The sequence below is a fragment of the Panthera pardus genome, unplaced genomic scaffold, assembly GCF_024362965.1.
Source record: "Panthera pardus isolate Hobbes unplaced genomic scaffold, ASM2436296v1 HiC_scaffold_1, whole genome shotgun sequence".
Classification (NCBI taxonomy): domain Eukaryota; kingdom Metazoa; phylum Chordata; class Mammalia; order Carnivora; family Felidae; genus Panthera; species Panthera pardus.
In genome coordinates this window covers 12614221-12629832 of record NW_026526654.1, presented here as the reverse complement: position 1 = coordinate 12629832, position 15612 = coordinate 12614221, and the positions used below count along the sequence as shown (strand labels likewise).

The 15612-nt window shown below is 40.9% G+C and overlaps 1 protein-coding gene across 3 annotated transcripts in view; it reads left to right on the top strand.

Annotated features, from left to right (window-relative positions):
• The window catches only part of MYO16 (myosin XVI), a 609969-nt gene that overhangs the window by 420993 nt on the left and 173364 nt on the right, over window positions 1–15612 (top strand). For all 3 annotated transcript variants that reach the window (XM_053889237.1, XM_053889213.1, XM_053889198.1), the window contains exon 22: window positions 15376–15528. In XM_053889237.1, the coding sequence (XP_053745212.1) occupies window positions 15376–15528 (153 nt within the window). The remainder of the gene's footprint in view (window positions 1–15375; window positions 15529–15612) is intronic.

Below are 15612 nucleotides of genomic sequence, written 5' to 3'. Positions count from 1 at the left end.
AGCCGAAACCGAGAGTCAGACGCTCAACTGACTGAGCCACCCAGGTGCCCCTGGGTTTATTTTCTCAAGGCAGATGATGTGGTGGTTAATGACACCAGATGTGAATTTGAAACCCCATTCTGTGAGCTTTCTTGGTCAAGAGGAAGAAATCTATAACGAACCTTGGTCTCCTTTACAAGAGACTTACAGAGCTGTGGGGTTTAAGCTGGTTACTGGCATAGAAGTTCTGGCATCATTCTTCTAACTCATGTCCATGTGTAAGAAATAGCGGAGGGCCACTGTTAACTGTTGTAAATGGGAACACTTGAAAACCTTTTAAAATTCAGCCTTATTTTTCCCCCCCCGAAACACTGGTGCGGCATCTTGTGAATAGAGACTAAATCATGTTGACTCACCTAATCCAGGGTGAGTCACCATGAATCATGTTCTTTACAAAACTTTACAAAAGTCTGCTATGAAATAAGACCATAGACTTCTTGTCCTTTCGGACTTCTGTATCCACGGCTAAGCAGGGAGAGGGGGACTGTGGTTTTATTTATTCGTCACTTACTCTAAGGAGACTAGCGATGCACAGGGGTACAGGGCAGTTGAAGGACTGACTGGTAAGATAGTGGGTCCGCAGGCCATGACTGGGATGCATCTCTCAACACGAGTAGTTGACCGCCGTCTGGAGGTGGTATTGATTCTCGACATTTTTGCCTTAGAAAACATACAAGCTGCCATGTCCCTTAATGACACTCCCTGGTTTCTCCACCTCCTGGTAAGCAACATGCAGAAACCACAGGTGGGGCGGTGTCCTCTCACAGTCTCTGTGGGGCCACACTCCCAACCCCCTTCTCTACACCCCACATAGTTATCCATCCAGTCTGTGCTGATGACCGAGATGTACAAAGTATTTAAGTTGTTTCCTTATTAAAACTTAATTTGTTTTATTACAATTATATGTACCCCTTATGCTTTCTTTCTGGTAGCTATTTTAATTACATATTTTAGAACGTATTCGTAGCCTGATATTTTCATATCGCAAGACATGGCATGTTTTCAGATCTAAAGAATGAGTCTCTATTAAATACCAAGAGGTAGTTTGAGGCACGGCTGGGTAAAATCTCAAAACCAATTCTTAGATTTAAGTTAGGGAAAAAAAATATTTCTTTCTTTAGAAAAATGTACCTTTTTCCTAAGTTTGTTGGGCTGTGGTATACAATTGCAACTAGGAGCCATTCAGAAGAATAAAATTATTTTCTTTGTGATGATTTCAAATCTCTTCTCATAGTGGATTTAGCAGATTTCTAAATCTGAATGTGAACTTATATTAAAAGCTTTGGTTTGAATGCTACATTCTAGATTCTTGAGTTGCTAAGACAACGTGAACTTCTTCATTTTATATTCCATTGCAAACTTTCAACAAAATGTTTAACAAATCAATATTGTGTTCAGAATCAAACCCGGAAGAATATTAGTGCCTTTATAACTGTGTATTTTATTCTCTTTTGAACGTTTTGACCCATCTATCAGCTATTTGCTAGAATGTCAATTCCTGCAGCATTGAAATTGTGTCTGGTACCCGCGTTTTGTATATAACAGAAACTTAGTAAATATGTTTTCAGTTGAAATCCTAAGAATAAATTCAAAAGAAGACATCTTCAGAGTGGATCTCCTAGCGATTTTCTTACTCAGGAATAAATGTATGTATGTCAATTGTTCCTCCATAAGCAGCCTGACAAATGTTTAGAACAGGGACAATCGGAGGAGATAACTAAAAAGCATTTCAAAACCTCAGCATCTCCAATCTCAGTGTCCCCAAGCAACTCTAAAAGATGGGCCTTTGTGGTTCCTTAGATACGAATTTATTTCAGTTAATAGGAAATGCTAATCCTGTTTTCTTTGACTTTTAATGAATCGTTTCTACTAGAACTATTTTATATATTATAATAAAGACCATATATAGAGTAAAAAATAGAACATATGTGTATGTTCTTATATATATATATATATATATATATATATATATATATATACATATAAACTCTATACTCTGCATGGTTATCCATTTATATATTTATGTATTATATATGTACTATATATACAAAATTATATACATACGGCATAATATGTATAGAAACTCGGCAGTAGTTTGATGCATCAGGAGAAGGGGGTCGTATAAATAATTGGAGTCCCGAAGTATAATTCAGGAGGATCTGAATCTACCACCCTCATTATTTAAGTAATTACAGTATTGCCAGCTCACTCTCTGTTATGTAATCCTGAATTTTATAAACCCTCCCTCTCCTTTATCATGTGAAATTCCTCTCTCGCTCTGTAAAAATATCTCCTCACACACCGGGGAAGAAGCCCCTCCAGGCGACTCTTCGACATCACGCAGTCAGTCAATCCCAAGTGTGGAATGCTCAATAAACAGAAAGGTAGTGAGCCAGACAAGGCTGTCCCTTGCACATCACAGCGCCAGTGATGTCGGAGAGGAGAAAGCAGTCCCCTTCCTGACTGTGGAAAGTGGAAGAGAGAGGCAAAGACATTGCTCCTTCCAGATGCAGTTGTGTGTTTGGAAAAGGGAGAAGAGCGAACGAGAACCTCGCCACCAACAATGAGAGAACTTGACGGAGAAGCCAGGGGGCAACACGAACACACAAAACCAATAACGCTTAGGTGCTTTAAAAGTAGCTTGCCAGAGCATGATGGAAAGGAAGACAAAGTGTGTCGAAATGAAGCAGGTCGCCTAGGCGAGGGAGTGGGTAGAGGGCTCCTAAAGTCACACGATTACACATAAGCAGGTAGCGAGACTTGCTGGACGCTCAGCCACAAGGGCTTGGTGTCTCGAGATGCGGGTCCTGCCTAGGCCGCCCGACTCGCGGAGGCGAGAGCGGTCCCGCTACAAATAACTGGGAAGACAGATGGCAGAATTAGAGCAGCCCCTTCCCGCAGCTCCTGGGAAGTAATGAATCAAGGCAGGGAGTATCTGCTAACGCTGCAGAAAGAGACACAGGCAAGATGCCCGTCGAGTGTTCTTGCCAAGAAGGAAAGATGGGGAAGGAGGGGGGAGGGGAAGAGAGAGAGAAAACCTTAATGTAATGAAGTTTCCCGAGCCAACCGCTAATTAACAGGGACGGGGGACCGAGGAACATGATGAAGCAAACCATGGGGATACGCTCTGCAAGATCCAGCGTGCGGGAAACCGTGCGGAGCAAATGGCCTGATTTCTTCAGCATATAAAAATGCAAGGGTAGCCTGCAGATTCAAAGAGATGTAAGAGACATAGAAATCAGTTAAATATATGGACATGGCGTGGATCCTTATTTGTTTAACGAAGTCTAAAAATTGCCACTTAACTAATATAACTTAAAATCTGGATAGCTGATGAAATGAAGGAGTTATTATTGATAAAAATTATGTGTGATAAAGGTACTGTGGATGTGTTTTTAAGTTCTTATATCTTAGAGAATTATACTAAAATACTTGCCAATTAAATGACATGGTGTCTGAGAGTTACTTTAGTATTTTTTCTTTTTTTTAATGTTTATTTATTTTTGAGAGAGAGAGAGAGAGAGAGAGAGAGAGCGAGCATGATTTGGGAAGGAGCAGAGAGAGAGAGGCAGACACGGAATCCGAAACAGGCTCCAGGCTCTGAGCTGTCAGCACAGAGCTCAACACAGGGCTCGAACTCATGAACTATGAGATCATGACCTGAGCCAAAGTCAGATGCCTAACCTACTGAGCCACCCAGACACCCTAAGAATTACTTTAAATGGGTCTAGTTTTGAGGGTAATAGAAAAATGTAAAGCAGAATTGGTCATGAGTTGGTCATTGTTGATAATTCTTCAGGCTTATTGATGGCAGATGGGGGTTCATTATGTTGGTTGCTGTTGACTATGTTTAAAACTGTCCATAACAGGGGTGCCTGGGTGGCTCAGTCGGTTAAGCGGCCGACTTCGGCTCAGGTCATGATCTCACAGTGAGTTCAGGCCCCGCGTTGGGCTCTGTGCTGACAGCTCAGAGCCTGGAGCCTGTTTCGGATTCTGTGTCTCCCTCTCTCTGACCCTCCCCCGTTCATGCTCTATCTCTCTCTGTCTCAAAAATAAAACGTTAAAAAAAATAAAATAAAAATAAAATAAAACTGTCCATAACATAGTATTCTAAGAAATGAGAATATTTTGAGATTATATAAATATTATTTTCATAAATGCTAGAATATTTCCACACCTAACAAATGGTATTGCAAAGCTCTACATGCTATAAAACTTTACCAGAGGCACAAAGAACAAAGTTGTGGAAACTAATGATTTAACGTTCAATAATTTTCCTAAATTTCCCACTACACTCATAACATGCAACTATATATAATGAAACACTTACAGCTATGGAGTCTAGTAAAATTGCATAGCAACAACCTACTGTACAAACATAGAGAATTTGAAGAGAGAATACATTTGTGAAACTTAAAGCTTCTGTGGCAGAAGATAAAATTATGATATATGACCTATCTTTATGTCAGGCTCCATCTAAGCTGATTTCAGAAGGGTTGTCAAAGATTTGAAACGTTTCCCGGCTTACAAACTCCTTTCTAAAAGGTGAGATTTACTGGATGAACAATAATTCAACCCGGCTTGGGCTAAGTGTTTAAAGACTTTGGAAAATGCCAGATACCTTGACTTCTAAAATTTTATGAAATGAGATTACATAGTTTGGCAACGTCGACCTCAAAAAAAAAAAAAAAAAAAAAAAAAAAGAATTCCATAAAATCCTTAGTTGTGGAATCGCTGTCCTAGAAATGATACTAAGATAAAATTATCACCCTTCACGTGGAGTATCCCATTTTACAGAAGGGATACCTGTGGGTGATACAGTTTCTGCTCTGCGACAGAGTATTAGCATTACCTGCAGGGAATTTTTTTCTGGTTCATGTGCATGAAGTTTACAGTTCATTCATTCAGCAGTGCTGGCATGTGAATGAAGTTCTAGGTCCTGTTCCAGACACAGGTGCCATGGTGTGGTCAACAGGATGCAAATAGAAGAAGGGCCAATCCTTTATTTTTTTAATTTTGTTTTATGTTTTATTTATTTTTGAGAGAGAGAGAGAGAGAGAGAGAGAGAGAGAGTGAGCAGGGCGGGGCAGAGAGAGAGGGAGACACAGAATCAGAACAGGCTCCAGGCTCTGAGCCGTCAGCACAGAGCCCGACGCGGGGCTCCAACCCACGAGCCGCGAGATCATGACCTGAGCCGAAGTCAGATGCTTAACCAACCGAGCCACCCAGGCACCCCAAGAAGGGCCAATTCTAATCAGACACCAGGGGAGAAAGACTGGGAAGCTTCGTGAGCAACACGTTGCTATTTTAGCTCCAAGTCTGACAGTACCTGTGTAATCCTCATCCTGTCGAATGTCCTGATAGCTATTAGGCTTCAGTATTGATCCTCTTACTACCCAATGGATCTATAAAAACAAAAAATATTTTATCGTTACATTGTGTCACATTTAGATTCCAAAATCATGCATACGTTAAATATCAAACTCTATCTTAAACCATTTTCTGCTCTAGGATGTTGAGTTTTCCGAAATCATTTCAACAACTCACCAAGCTACTGATACAACACAATTTAAGAAAGTTTAGTTTCCTTACATAGCAGAATGCTGGTATAGGGCAGGCCACTCAGTTTCTATAGAGAAGCAAAGAGCAATTAAATAACGAGATGTTATTTTAATGTACTTCTTGCAATAATATTGGGTCCTACTTTTATTTATTTATTTATTTTTCAATATATGAAATTTATTGTCAAATTGGTTTCCATACAACACCCAGTGCTCATCCCAAAAGGTGCCCTCCTCAATACCCATCACCCACCCTCCCCTCCCTCCCACCCCCGATCAACCCTCAGTTTGTTCTCAGTTTTTAACAGTCTCTTATGCTTTAAAAAAATTTTTTTTAACGTTTATTTATTTTTGAGACAAAGAGAGACAGAGCATGAACAGGGGAGGGGCAGAAAGAGAGGGAGACAATCTGAAACAGGCTCCAGGCTCCGAGCTGTCAGCACAGAGCCCGACGCGGGGCTCGAACTCACGGACCGTGAGATCATGACCTGAGCCGAAGTCGGACGCTCAACCGACCAAGCCACCCAGGCGCCCCAGTCTCTTATGCTTTTAAAAAATGGTACGGTTAGAAGTCGTTGGCAGGGGTGGGGGCGCCCAGCTGGCTCAGTGAGTGGAGCATGTGACTCTTGGTCTCAGAGTTCAAGCCCCACTGTGGACGTGGAGCCTGCTTAAAATAAATAAACAGAAAATAAAGCTTAAAAAGTAAGTCTTCTTCAGGTAACACTTTTAGAAAAGTTATTCTGAGGAAACAAAATGAGTCAGGGAAAAGCAGTTTTAATTGTGTGAAGTGTAGTACATTTAATGACCTTTTTTCCCCTCCAAACCTATCCCTTAAATAATGTCGCCATGTTAGCATTAACGGAAGCAAGCTCAGATAATTTAAGTAACTCATAGAAGATCACAGCATGAGGGGCGCCTGGTGGCTCAGTCGGTTGAGCGTCCCACTTGCGGCTCAGGTCATGATCTCATGGCTCATGAGTTTGAGCCCCACCTTGGGCTCTGTGCTGACAGCTCAGAGCCTGGAGCCTGCTTCGGATTCCGTGTCCCTCTCTCGCTGTGCCCCTCCCTCACTCATGTTCTGTCTTTCTCTCAAGAATAAATAAAACATTAAAAAAATTGAAAAAAAAAAGAAGGTCACAGCATGAAACTCTGGATTCAGGAGTCATGATCTGTGCTGTTTCCAGGTCCAAAGGTTCTTTGAGGCTAGACTTAACTGTGTGGTATTGGTGTACCTTTTGGAAGCTACTGCCTGCTCAGGAGTATATTTGTTTGTATTTCTCTTAGGACAAAACATTATTTACTCTATTAAATGTAGAAACAAGAACTTGTTTTTCTGTTTTTGTTTTTGTTTGGTTGGCTTTTTTGGTGGAGGTGCTGGGGAATGAACCCAAACAAGAAACGTTCAATAAATTTTATTTGCCATCATTTTTTCCCATAGTGGAGTGTTTCTCCCCATTCTTTTACCACGCGTACGTAATTTAGAGAATGCAGGCACGTCTTCTTTATTGGAGAATCCCAGCGTGATCAAGAGGAAATGTTACAAGACGTAGTGAGAAGAATGAATGGGTTTGGAAATATACATCAGGTCCCTCCAGACAAGAGTGAATTGAGGGTTTTTTTTAGTGATGACTAACCAAGAAAATGCTTCAATTTACAATAGTGGCTGTTTAGATATAACGTCCAGATGTGCTAGCCAGGAATATAGATTCAGTTACGTTCCTGTTAATAATCAATAATGACTACAAGTTCTCGACCCCCCACTGTGTCAGCCGCTTCTCCTGTGTGATCTCTAACTCCTGAGACAGCTTTATGGGAAAGAGCCCTCAGAGAGAAAAAGAGAAAGAGAAAAAGAGAGAGAGAGAGAGAGAGAGAGAGAGAATCCCAAGCAGGCTCCGCACTGTCAGGACAGAGCCCAGTGTGGGGCTTCGAGCTCACAAACCAAGAGATCATGACCTGAGCCGAAGCCAAGAGTTGGAAACTTAACTGACTGAGTCACCCAGGTGCTCTGAAAAGGGAGGGCATATTGATTAAGCTGAGATTTGTTGCCAAACACACACACACTCACACACACACACACACACACACACACACACACACACACACACACGTTTTGTTGAAAACTGATGAAAAGTGCAGTGCCCGAAGGTTTAAAATATGAGAATTTTTACCAGAAGTTATGTTTCCAACACCTGGGCATGGCTTGTGTGCAAACAGAAGGGTATATTTTATGGACAAGGTATCATACAAAATATCTAAAAATATTTTTTTCCTTTCACTTGTATTTTCCAGTTGTGATGTTAGAAGATTATTATGTAGAATATGGCAGTCAGTATAGCCAATAGGTTTATTATTGGCTGACCCTTTCAGTCCTTCGCTCAAATCCCCAAGTGGTAATTATTCCTATTAAAGGAGAACACAGGTATGAATTAGGCCCATTAAAATTATTAATTATATATATATATATATTACATATATATAATATATATATTAGAAGTGTGTTGCTCTAAGTGAGAGAGTCACTAAAATAAATGTTGGGAGAGAACGTGTTTTTCGCCTGTATAAAAACTATATTTTTGTGCCTAGAAGTAACTTCCATCTCCATTTGCTTAAAACCTAGTCTGCAGAGTTTGACTTTGAAATCTCAGAGGACAGTGGAGGAGGCAAGGAGGTTTGGTTTAGGAAAGAGTAATCCACCAGAGAGGGGCGGACGGCCGGGGCGACGGGAGAGGCAAAAGCCAGGCAATTCCAGGGAAGATTGCACAGCAGCATCGGGCACCTGGTGTGGGTGGGTGCCCAGCTCCTGCTTGCTGCCTGAAGCTCCTGGGGGAAGGGGCCCAGCACACCGCGTCTACACGGTGTTTTACGCTCCTAGATTTACGTGACATCAGTGTTGGCCAAGCCACTGTTGTCTGTCTATCAGGTTGAGACAGATGGGGCTGAGAGAAAGGAAACAGGCCTTCCCAGACAAGGACAGAGAGAAGAAAGGCCCCTGCATGACATTCAAAAAGGCAAAATAAATTACAGAATTTAAAAGCTGAAACAGAGACATGCTACTCCCTCACCAACCCCTGCACCTGCTGGTTTACAGATAACGTGTCAACATCAGAAATGATTGATTTATTGGGGAAAGAACATATCTGGAAAGCCCCGAGGCATTCTTCCAAAAAGGAAGGTAGAGATTCACGGTATACCCGGGACAGGAAAGGCCCTGAGAAGTCCTGCAGAGAAGCTCATTAACTTAGCTTAACTCAAGGTTTCTCCAACAGGGTTCTGATTTAGCGTTTTTTAGATAATATAAATTGACATTTCCTTCGATTAGTGTTCCGCTAAGCACATACAGAAAATGCAGAATATCTGAAATCTAACATCGCTCCTGCACAATCTAACTGCATTCTGTAAGTGTATTATATGTTCGTATCTATGCTAATTGATGAACAAACCAGTTAATAGATAGTGTATGCTCCGTGCCCTCTTCTATTTCAGTGTGTTCACCAGGCAGGTCTGCATATTAAAATCACCTGGGGCGCCTGGGTTGCTCAGTCAGTTAGGTGTCCAACTTCGGCTCAGGTCATGATCTCGCGGTTCATGGGTTCGAGCCCCGCATCGGGCTCTGTGCTGACAGCTTGGAGCCTGGAGCCTGCTTTGGATTCTGTGTCTCCCTCTCTCTCTGCCCCTCCTCCACTCACACTCTGTCTCTCTCTCCTTCAAAAATAAATAAGCATTAAAAAAATCACCTGGAGGGCTTTTAAAATGTATCAAGCCTCACTCTGACTTCATTGGTTTGGGGTCAGGCCCAGACATCAGCATTTTATGAAAGCTTCTGGTCATTTCCAGTGTGCAGTTAGGGATGTGACTTGCGTCTAATGCCTGGGGCTGTGCCTTCAACTGGAGTCGGCTTTAATTAACCTCCTACTTTAATTCTGTGATGTAAATGTCATGCTCTATTATATTTTTGCTTCAGAGATATTTCACTGAGTAATGAAAATAAAGGGAGAACAGTTGGTGAAAATTTACTCAAGAAATTAAGTTTGTCATTAATACAAATGATAGGCCATCTGGATAAGCAATAATGTTCTGTTACCAAAGAGTGTTTTCAAGGGGTGCATAATTTTTATTATTAAACCAGTTAGCAACGGCACTTAATGTACAAAGGCTGTATTTTAATCAGAGAAGGGTGCGTGCTAATTAAGCAGTACTTAATAATTGCTCATTTTCATCTATGAATACTCACCTGCACTCGCATGCAGGCTACTCTAAGGAATACCCGGAAATTTAAAGGGACCCAATTACGATTCTGATGGATGAAGTCAAAAAGTAAAAATGATTGCTTTGCATTGAAGACGATCGTATTCTCAATTATTGATGCAGACCAATACGTAAACTACTTTGCCTATAAAAATCTTTCACTGTGTATTTCTCTCATTGTGTTTAATACGTACCCACATAACGTACAGACAACAAAGACAGTTTAGCGAAGATAAATCCGGAATAAGCAGGTTCTGGCCAGGATTGGGGCCACCTTTTGGTGGGGAGGATGCATTTTTTTCAGGTGTCAGCTGGGTATCTGACACAGGCTGGTATATTCATATCAGCGCCCTTAGCTATGTTTGCTGGCCGTTTGGAAGTTCATGCTACAGCAATTCTTTCATATTTTAGCTTTGGCTCAAACAGTGAGTGCTTTAAACAATATAGAATAGGGACAGGCAAACTGTCTTGGTAAAAAACTATCATGTCCGCATTACTTGAAAGTGAGTTTGAAAACCGTTCTGCTTTGGACCGTGCGCGCTCTCAGTGATACGCTTTACCGCTGAGGACTGCTCTCCTCTGTTCGAAATACAAATATATTCCAGTTCAGAAAATGCCACTGTAATAAAGACTACAAGTCAAAAATCACTCCCCAGCCTACTCAGTTTTCCACACCGAGCTGGAATTTTCCCTATGGGATTTTCATAAATTACTTCTCCCCCCCCCCCCCCCCCCGCAAATACAAAGAACATGATGTACAATAAAAGGTTCAGATTTATTGTTCGGATCACCCCATGTCACAAAACCCCATCTGGTACTGCAGCTTCTGAATGCTGAAGCTGGGTACAGAAGCTGTATGTTTTATGAGTCGTCTTGACCAGGATACTGAGAAATTGAGTTGTATCCAGAAGCACTGGCCAAATCCTTTTTCTGTTAGCTGAAGTTTGGCAGGTTGCTTCAGGCCTTCCTTGGGGCAAAAAAAAAAAAAAAAAAAAAAAAGGAATAAAAACTTGTACTTGGACCCCCTCCAGCTCTTTCCAATTTTACCCTGGCTTCGACCACATTCCCACTTGGTATCACCATTTTGACCGGAACAGTGGACCGATTCGGTGAAGCCAATACTCAATAAAATATTAGTTAATACACTCAATAAAATATTAGTTAAATAGTAGCAAATGAAATATCTGTTCGTATTATAAAAAAGCTTACATCAGTGACAACAGCCAGGTATATAGAGAGATGATCAGCCATGAGACAGTCAGGGGCACGAGGATTTAGTCAGATTGTCATCCAAAGTAATTTTTGCAACCACAGACCTGCCGTCCATCATGATCACAAAATGATAAGAGAATTCTCTTCTGTGTGTTTGAGACAGCCACATCCAAGTATTTTCAATTAGAGGGTCTCAAAATGAGGGGAAAGGTAAACATCGTATAACTTGGGTATTTCTTGCACAAGAGAGAATCAGCCACTGATGTTATACTTTGATATCCTCTATCAGACTTCTTTTTACCATTTCACACGGTAACAGACATCATCTTATTTTTTATGGCCTCAATATTTGTTTCCTGAGCAATCTGTTTCCTAAAATATATTGCATCGAGGCACACTCCCCACTTTTAAACCACTTCTTTGGCATAACATCAGACTGCTGAGATACAGAACCTATTTGTATTTTCTTAAATGGTTTAATGTCTGTTTTAATATCAAAATGTTTGAAACATTACAATTGTGTATATCATATAATTAAAGAGAATATTTTCCAACGCTCTCATTCCATAATGGAGTCATTTATTTTCTGTTCACTTACTGCAACTGTTTCAAATTTTAATAACCTTTTATAGCATTTATTCGTCTTTAGTAACAAAATTACTTCAGTATTACAGGAGTATAACACATTATTAGATTGGGGAACATCTCAAAATCTTATTTTTTTAAACAAAGTGAAATCGTTTTTAGAACGATTTTTTTCTTTCTTCATTTTTCTTCTCTAACAACAATTTTCAGAGATTTCTGTTTCTTTTTTATGGTCAAATGAGAGAGACAAATAAATGTATGACTTTCCTAGTGGGGCCCCTACTGTGGACAGATGCTATGCAATGTTAGAGAAGGGTTTGTGTTTCCAGAATCACTTCTGGAGATTCATATACTGGAGGGTAAGAAAGGCACAGATCTTGGTCGGCTGGTGGCAGTTTTGATGGAGGACAGCAAGCGGAAGGGTGTGCTAGGCTGTGTCAGCACCAAGGAAGGAAATATTTTTCATCCGGCCTTTAAATAATGAGTTCCATCTCTCCCTTTGCCAACGATAATGTGCTAACCTGATAGGTCTGTGTCCATACTTGTTTTGTTTTTCCCTTAACAACCAAACATGAAACGTGAGATGTCTTATGCGGTATGTTGTCACCCCAAGTGACTGTGGTTGTAATTTTTTTTATATACATTCAGAGAATTGATGGGTGGCAGTGAGGCTTTATCTAAGATACTTGTACTTTACAAAGAACTTCCAACCTCGCATGTATCTCAGGAACTCTAGTTGTAAAGGCACAGAGAGAAGAAGTCCTAGCAACTACTGGCCAAATCAGATAGAAGGGAGAAAACTCAAGAAATCCCAGAGACCACGGCAGGGGTAGCGGGAGGAAGAAGACGATGCAAAGGTCAAGTCTAAGTTTAAACAAATGGTCTCAGTTCTTTAGGTTTTGAAGTAATTTCAACACAGCAGCGATGCGGCATGGTTATTTTCCTTTTAACCTACATCTTGTTTTGTGGTAGAATGCAATAGGAAAACGTTTTCAGTCTAAAGACACTCATCTGATGGCCAAGTTTACAAAAACGATTTTTTGTTTTTACTGTGAAGTCAGAGCTGCAAGAACAGCGACTGGAAATGAGGGCAGTAGTCCGGGACCATCGTTTTCTGGCCCGGAGTTAATAGGAATTGCTTTTGTTCTCCGAGTGTCAATGCATGGCATTTAGATCTTATTGTTAATGTAATTATTATTAGTTAAACATTTTATTTGGTATAATTCTGTGTCGATTATTCTCCACCTGGTACATTTCTAACAAAACGCTGATGTACATTCATCATTGAAGTAATTGGACTGGATTAGGTCTGAGCCTCCCCATTTTCAGCTCTCCAAACACACTTTGGTCAGCCTAGCCCCATGCCTTCAGTCCTGTCACCATGTCACTGTCCCTAAAGACATTTGAGCTGTGTCTACTCGCGAAATTCTGGTCTGGGTAAGAAGTAAGGATGGAACCCGGCAGCAAACCATTGGTCTCAGGACAAACTGTGTGTTCTGACCAATGCCCTGTACTGATTGGTTTGTTTCTTCCCTGAAACCTCTTCCTCTGAGATTCCATGTCTATAGAATCCCTTAAATTCCCAGCCTCCCCAATAGCTGGATTTGTGAGAAAACGGCTTTTTCTTTTCTATGTTCATGTTGTTGTTGTTGTTGTCCTTCTTCTTCTTTTTGTTTGAGAGAGAGAGAGAGAGAGAGAGAGAGAGAGAGAGAGAGAAAGCAAGAGAGCATGAGTCAAGGAGGGGTAGAGAGAGAGGGAGAGAGAGAATCTTAAGCAGGCTCCATTCTCAGTATGGAGCTCAGCTTGGGACTCGATCTCATGGCCATGTGATCATGACCTGAGCTGAAATCAAGAGTTGGATGCTCAACCAACTGAGCCACCCAGGCACCCCTATTCTCAGGTTATTCTTAATTCATGAATACCCACACCTTTATCTGCATGTGTAGACACCCATATGGAGAATTAAAGAATTCTTGGTGTTGGTCATTTGCAGAGGAGGTTTGGCCTGCTGATAGGAAGGAAGCTGAAACATAAGGATTGTTCCTATATGTCTAGGAGAGAAGCCATGAGCTCCCAGTAGAGGGACAGGAATGTTTAGGAGGAGTTCCCACTTAGCAGGTGTTATGATGATACCAGACTTGCAGAAGAATGTGAATATGTGGAAAGAGGGACATAGGGTGGTCTTTCTTTTCTCCAGTGACTATTTCAGTCTCTATGGCCTACAAAATCTTTGACATTTTCACTATATAACTATAGCACATTCATATTAAATATAATCCTAGATATTATTTCCTTTGAAGATGAGATCTGATTTTCTTTTATTTTTTAACTTTAAAAATTTTTTAATGTTTACTTATTTTTGAGAGAGAGAGAGAGAGAGAGAGAGAGAGAGGGAGGGCAGAGAGAGAGAGAGAGGGAGACACAGAATCTGAAGCAGGCTCCAGGCTCTGAGCGGTCAGCACAGAGCCTGATATGGGACTCAAACTCGTGAATCACAAGACCATGACCTGAACCAAAGTTGGATGCTCAGCCGACTGAGCTACCCAGGCACCTCTGATTTTCTTTCAAAAGCTTTTTTTCCCAGTTACTTTGATTTATGTAAATTGTTCATCTGTCATTATTTTCAATGACTTACTCAATTCTAAATAGTTCCAGTGATTTCTGGATTTTATCTGATGTAATGTAATTGCTCGCATGCACATGGTCTGCGAGACTAAATGAGCTCATGAAGGATGTGGGTGTAGACAGAGAAGACTGAGCCCTGGGCCACTCCAGGTAGAGGTAGAAAAGAAGGTAGAGAAGCAGTGGCCCAGGGGGCAGGAGGCCACAAGCCTGTAGTGTCCTGGAAGAGAGCAGAGGCAGAGGAATCCGTGTGAGATATCACTGGGAGGTCAAGGAAAATGAACACCAAGAATTGAACATTGGATTTTGGAATGCTCACGTGGTTCTGGTGGTGTTCTGGTGGAACGCTGGGGACAAAAGTTTATCGGAGTAGCTTCAACAGTGGTGGGGGGGGGTGCTGGAGAAGAATTTGAGATAATAAGGAAAGACAACTCTTTGGAGGTTTTCTTGTTATAAAAGAAAGCAGAGAAGTGACAGGATAGCCTAGAGAGGAAGTAAGCCTTCATTTTTGTAAGATTTGTGGTATTTTGTGTCTTTTTAGTTCTTAAGATAATTTTTCAGATTAAGAAGTAACATATTTGTTTCTCGATGGACAGAAGAATTGACAGTTGGAGGAATATAAAAAACTTTCTGGTAAAGAAAATAGTTTCGGCAACAATGCTTAGAGAAGTTCTTCTTTCTGAAGGAGACTCACGTTCTCTTGCCCATCGTGGGTACGGAACAGAAATGAGGAGGCAGGAGATGTTGCTCCCCTCTCTGGGCTTTCATGGTAAATCCAACTTTTATCCTCAGTTGTTGACTAGAGGCAATTGGAATTTTTTTTTAAATACTCAAATATAACCCCCCAACTTGTTAGTTAGTGTTGTACATTATACTTCTTGTGTTTTTTAATGTATTCAAAATGGAATAATCAGACCGTATGAAGTCAACAATATGAAGTGAAACTTTCTGCTTTGGCTTCTCAAGCCGTGCCCTAATGCTTTATTGCAATAGACTGATTGGTGTGGAACGTTCGTGAGTCAATATGCCACCGATCTGAAATGGTCACAGAAGGAGTGGATCTGCATGGCCATACTTATCTTGTGAATTGTTTTCTTCTTCCCCACAATAGCTTTGTGTCAACATGACCAATGAGAAGATGCACCACTATATCAATGAAGTGCTTTTTCTACACGAGCAAACAGAATGTGTACAAGAGGGAGTTGCCATGGAAACAGCTTATTCTCCTGGTAACCAGACTGGAGTTTTGGATTTTTTTTTCCAGGTATTCACATAATATAATTAGATACTTTACAGGATTTAAATATGCTAGAGACAAAGAATTTTCTTTCAGTGGGCCTTATTTTTG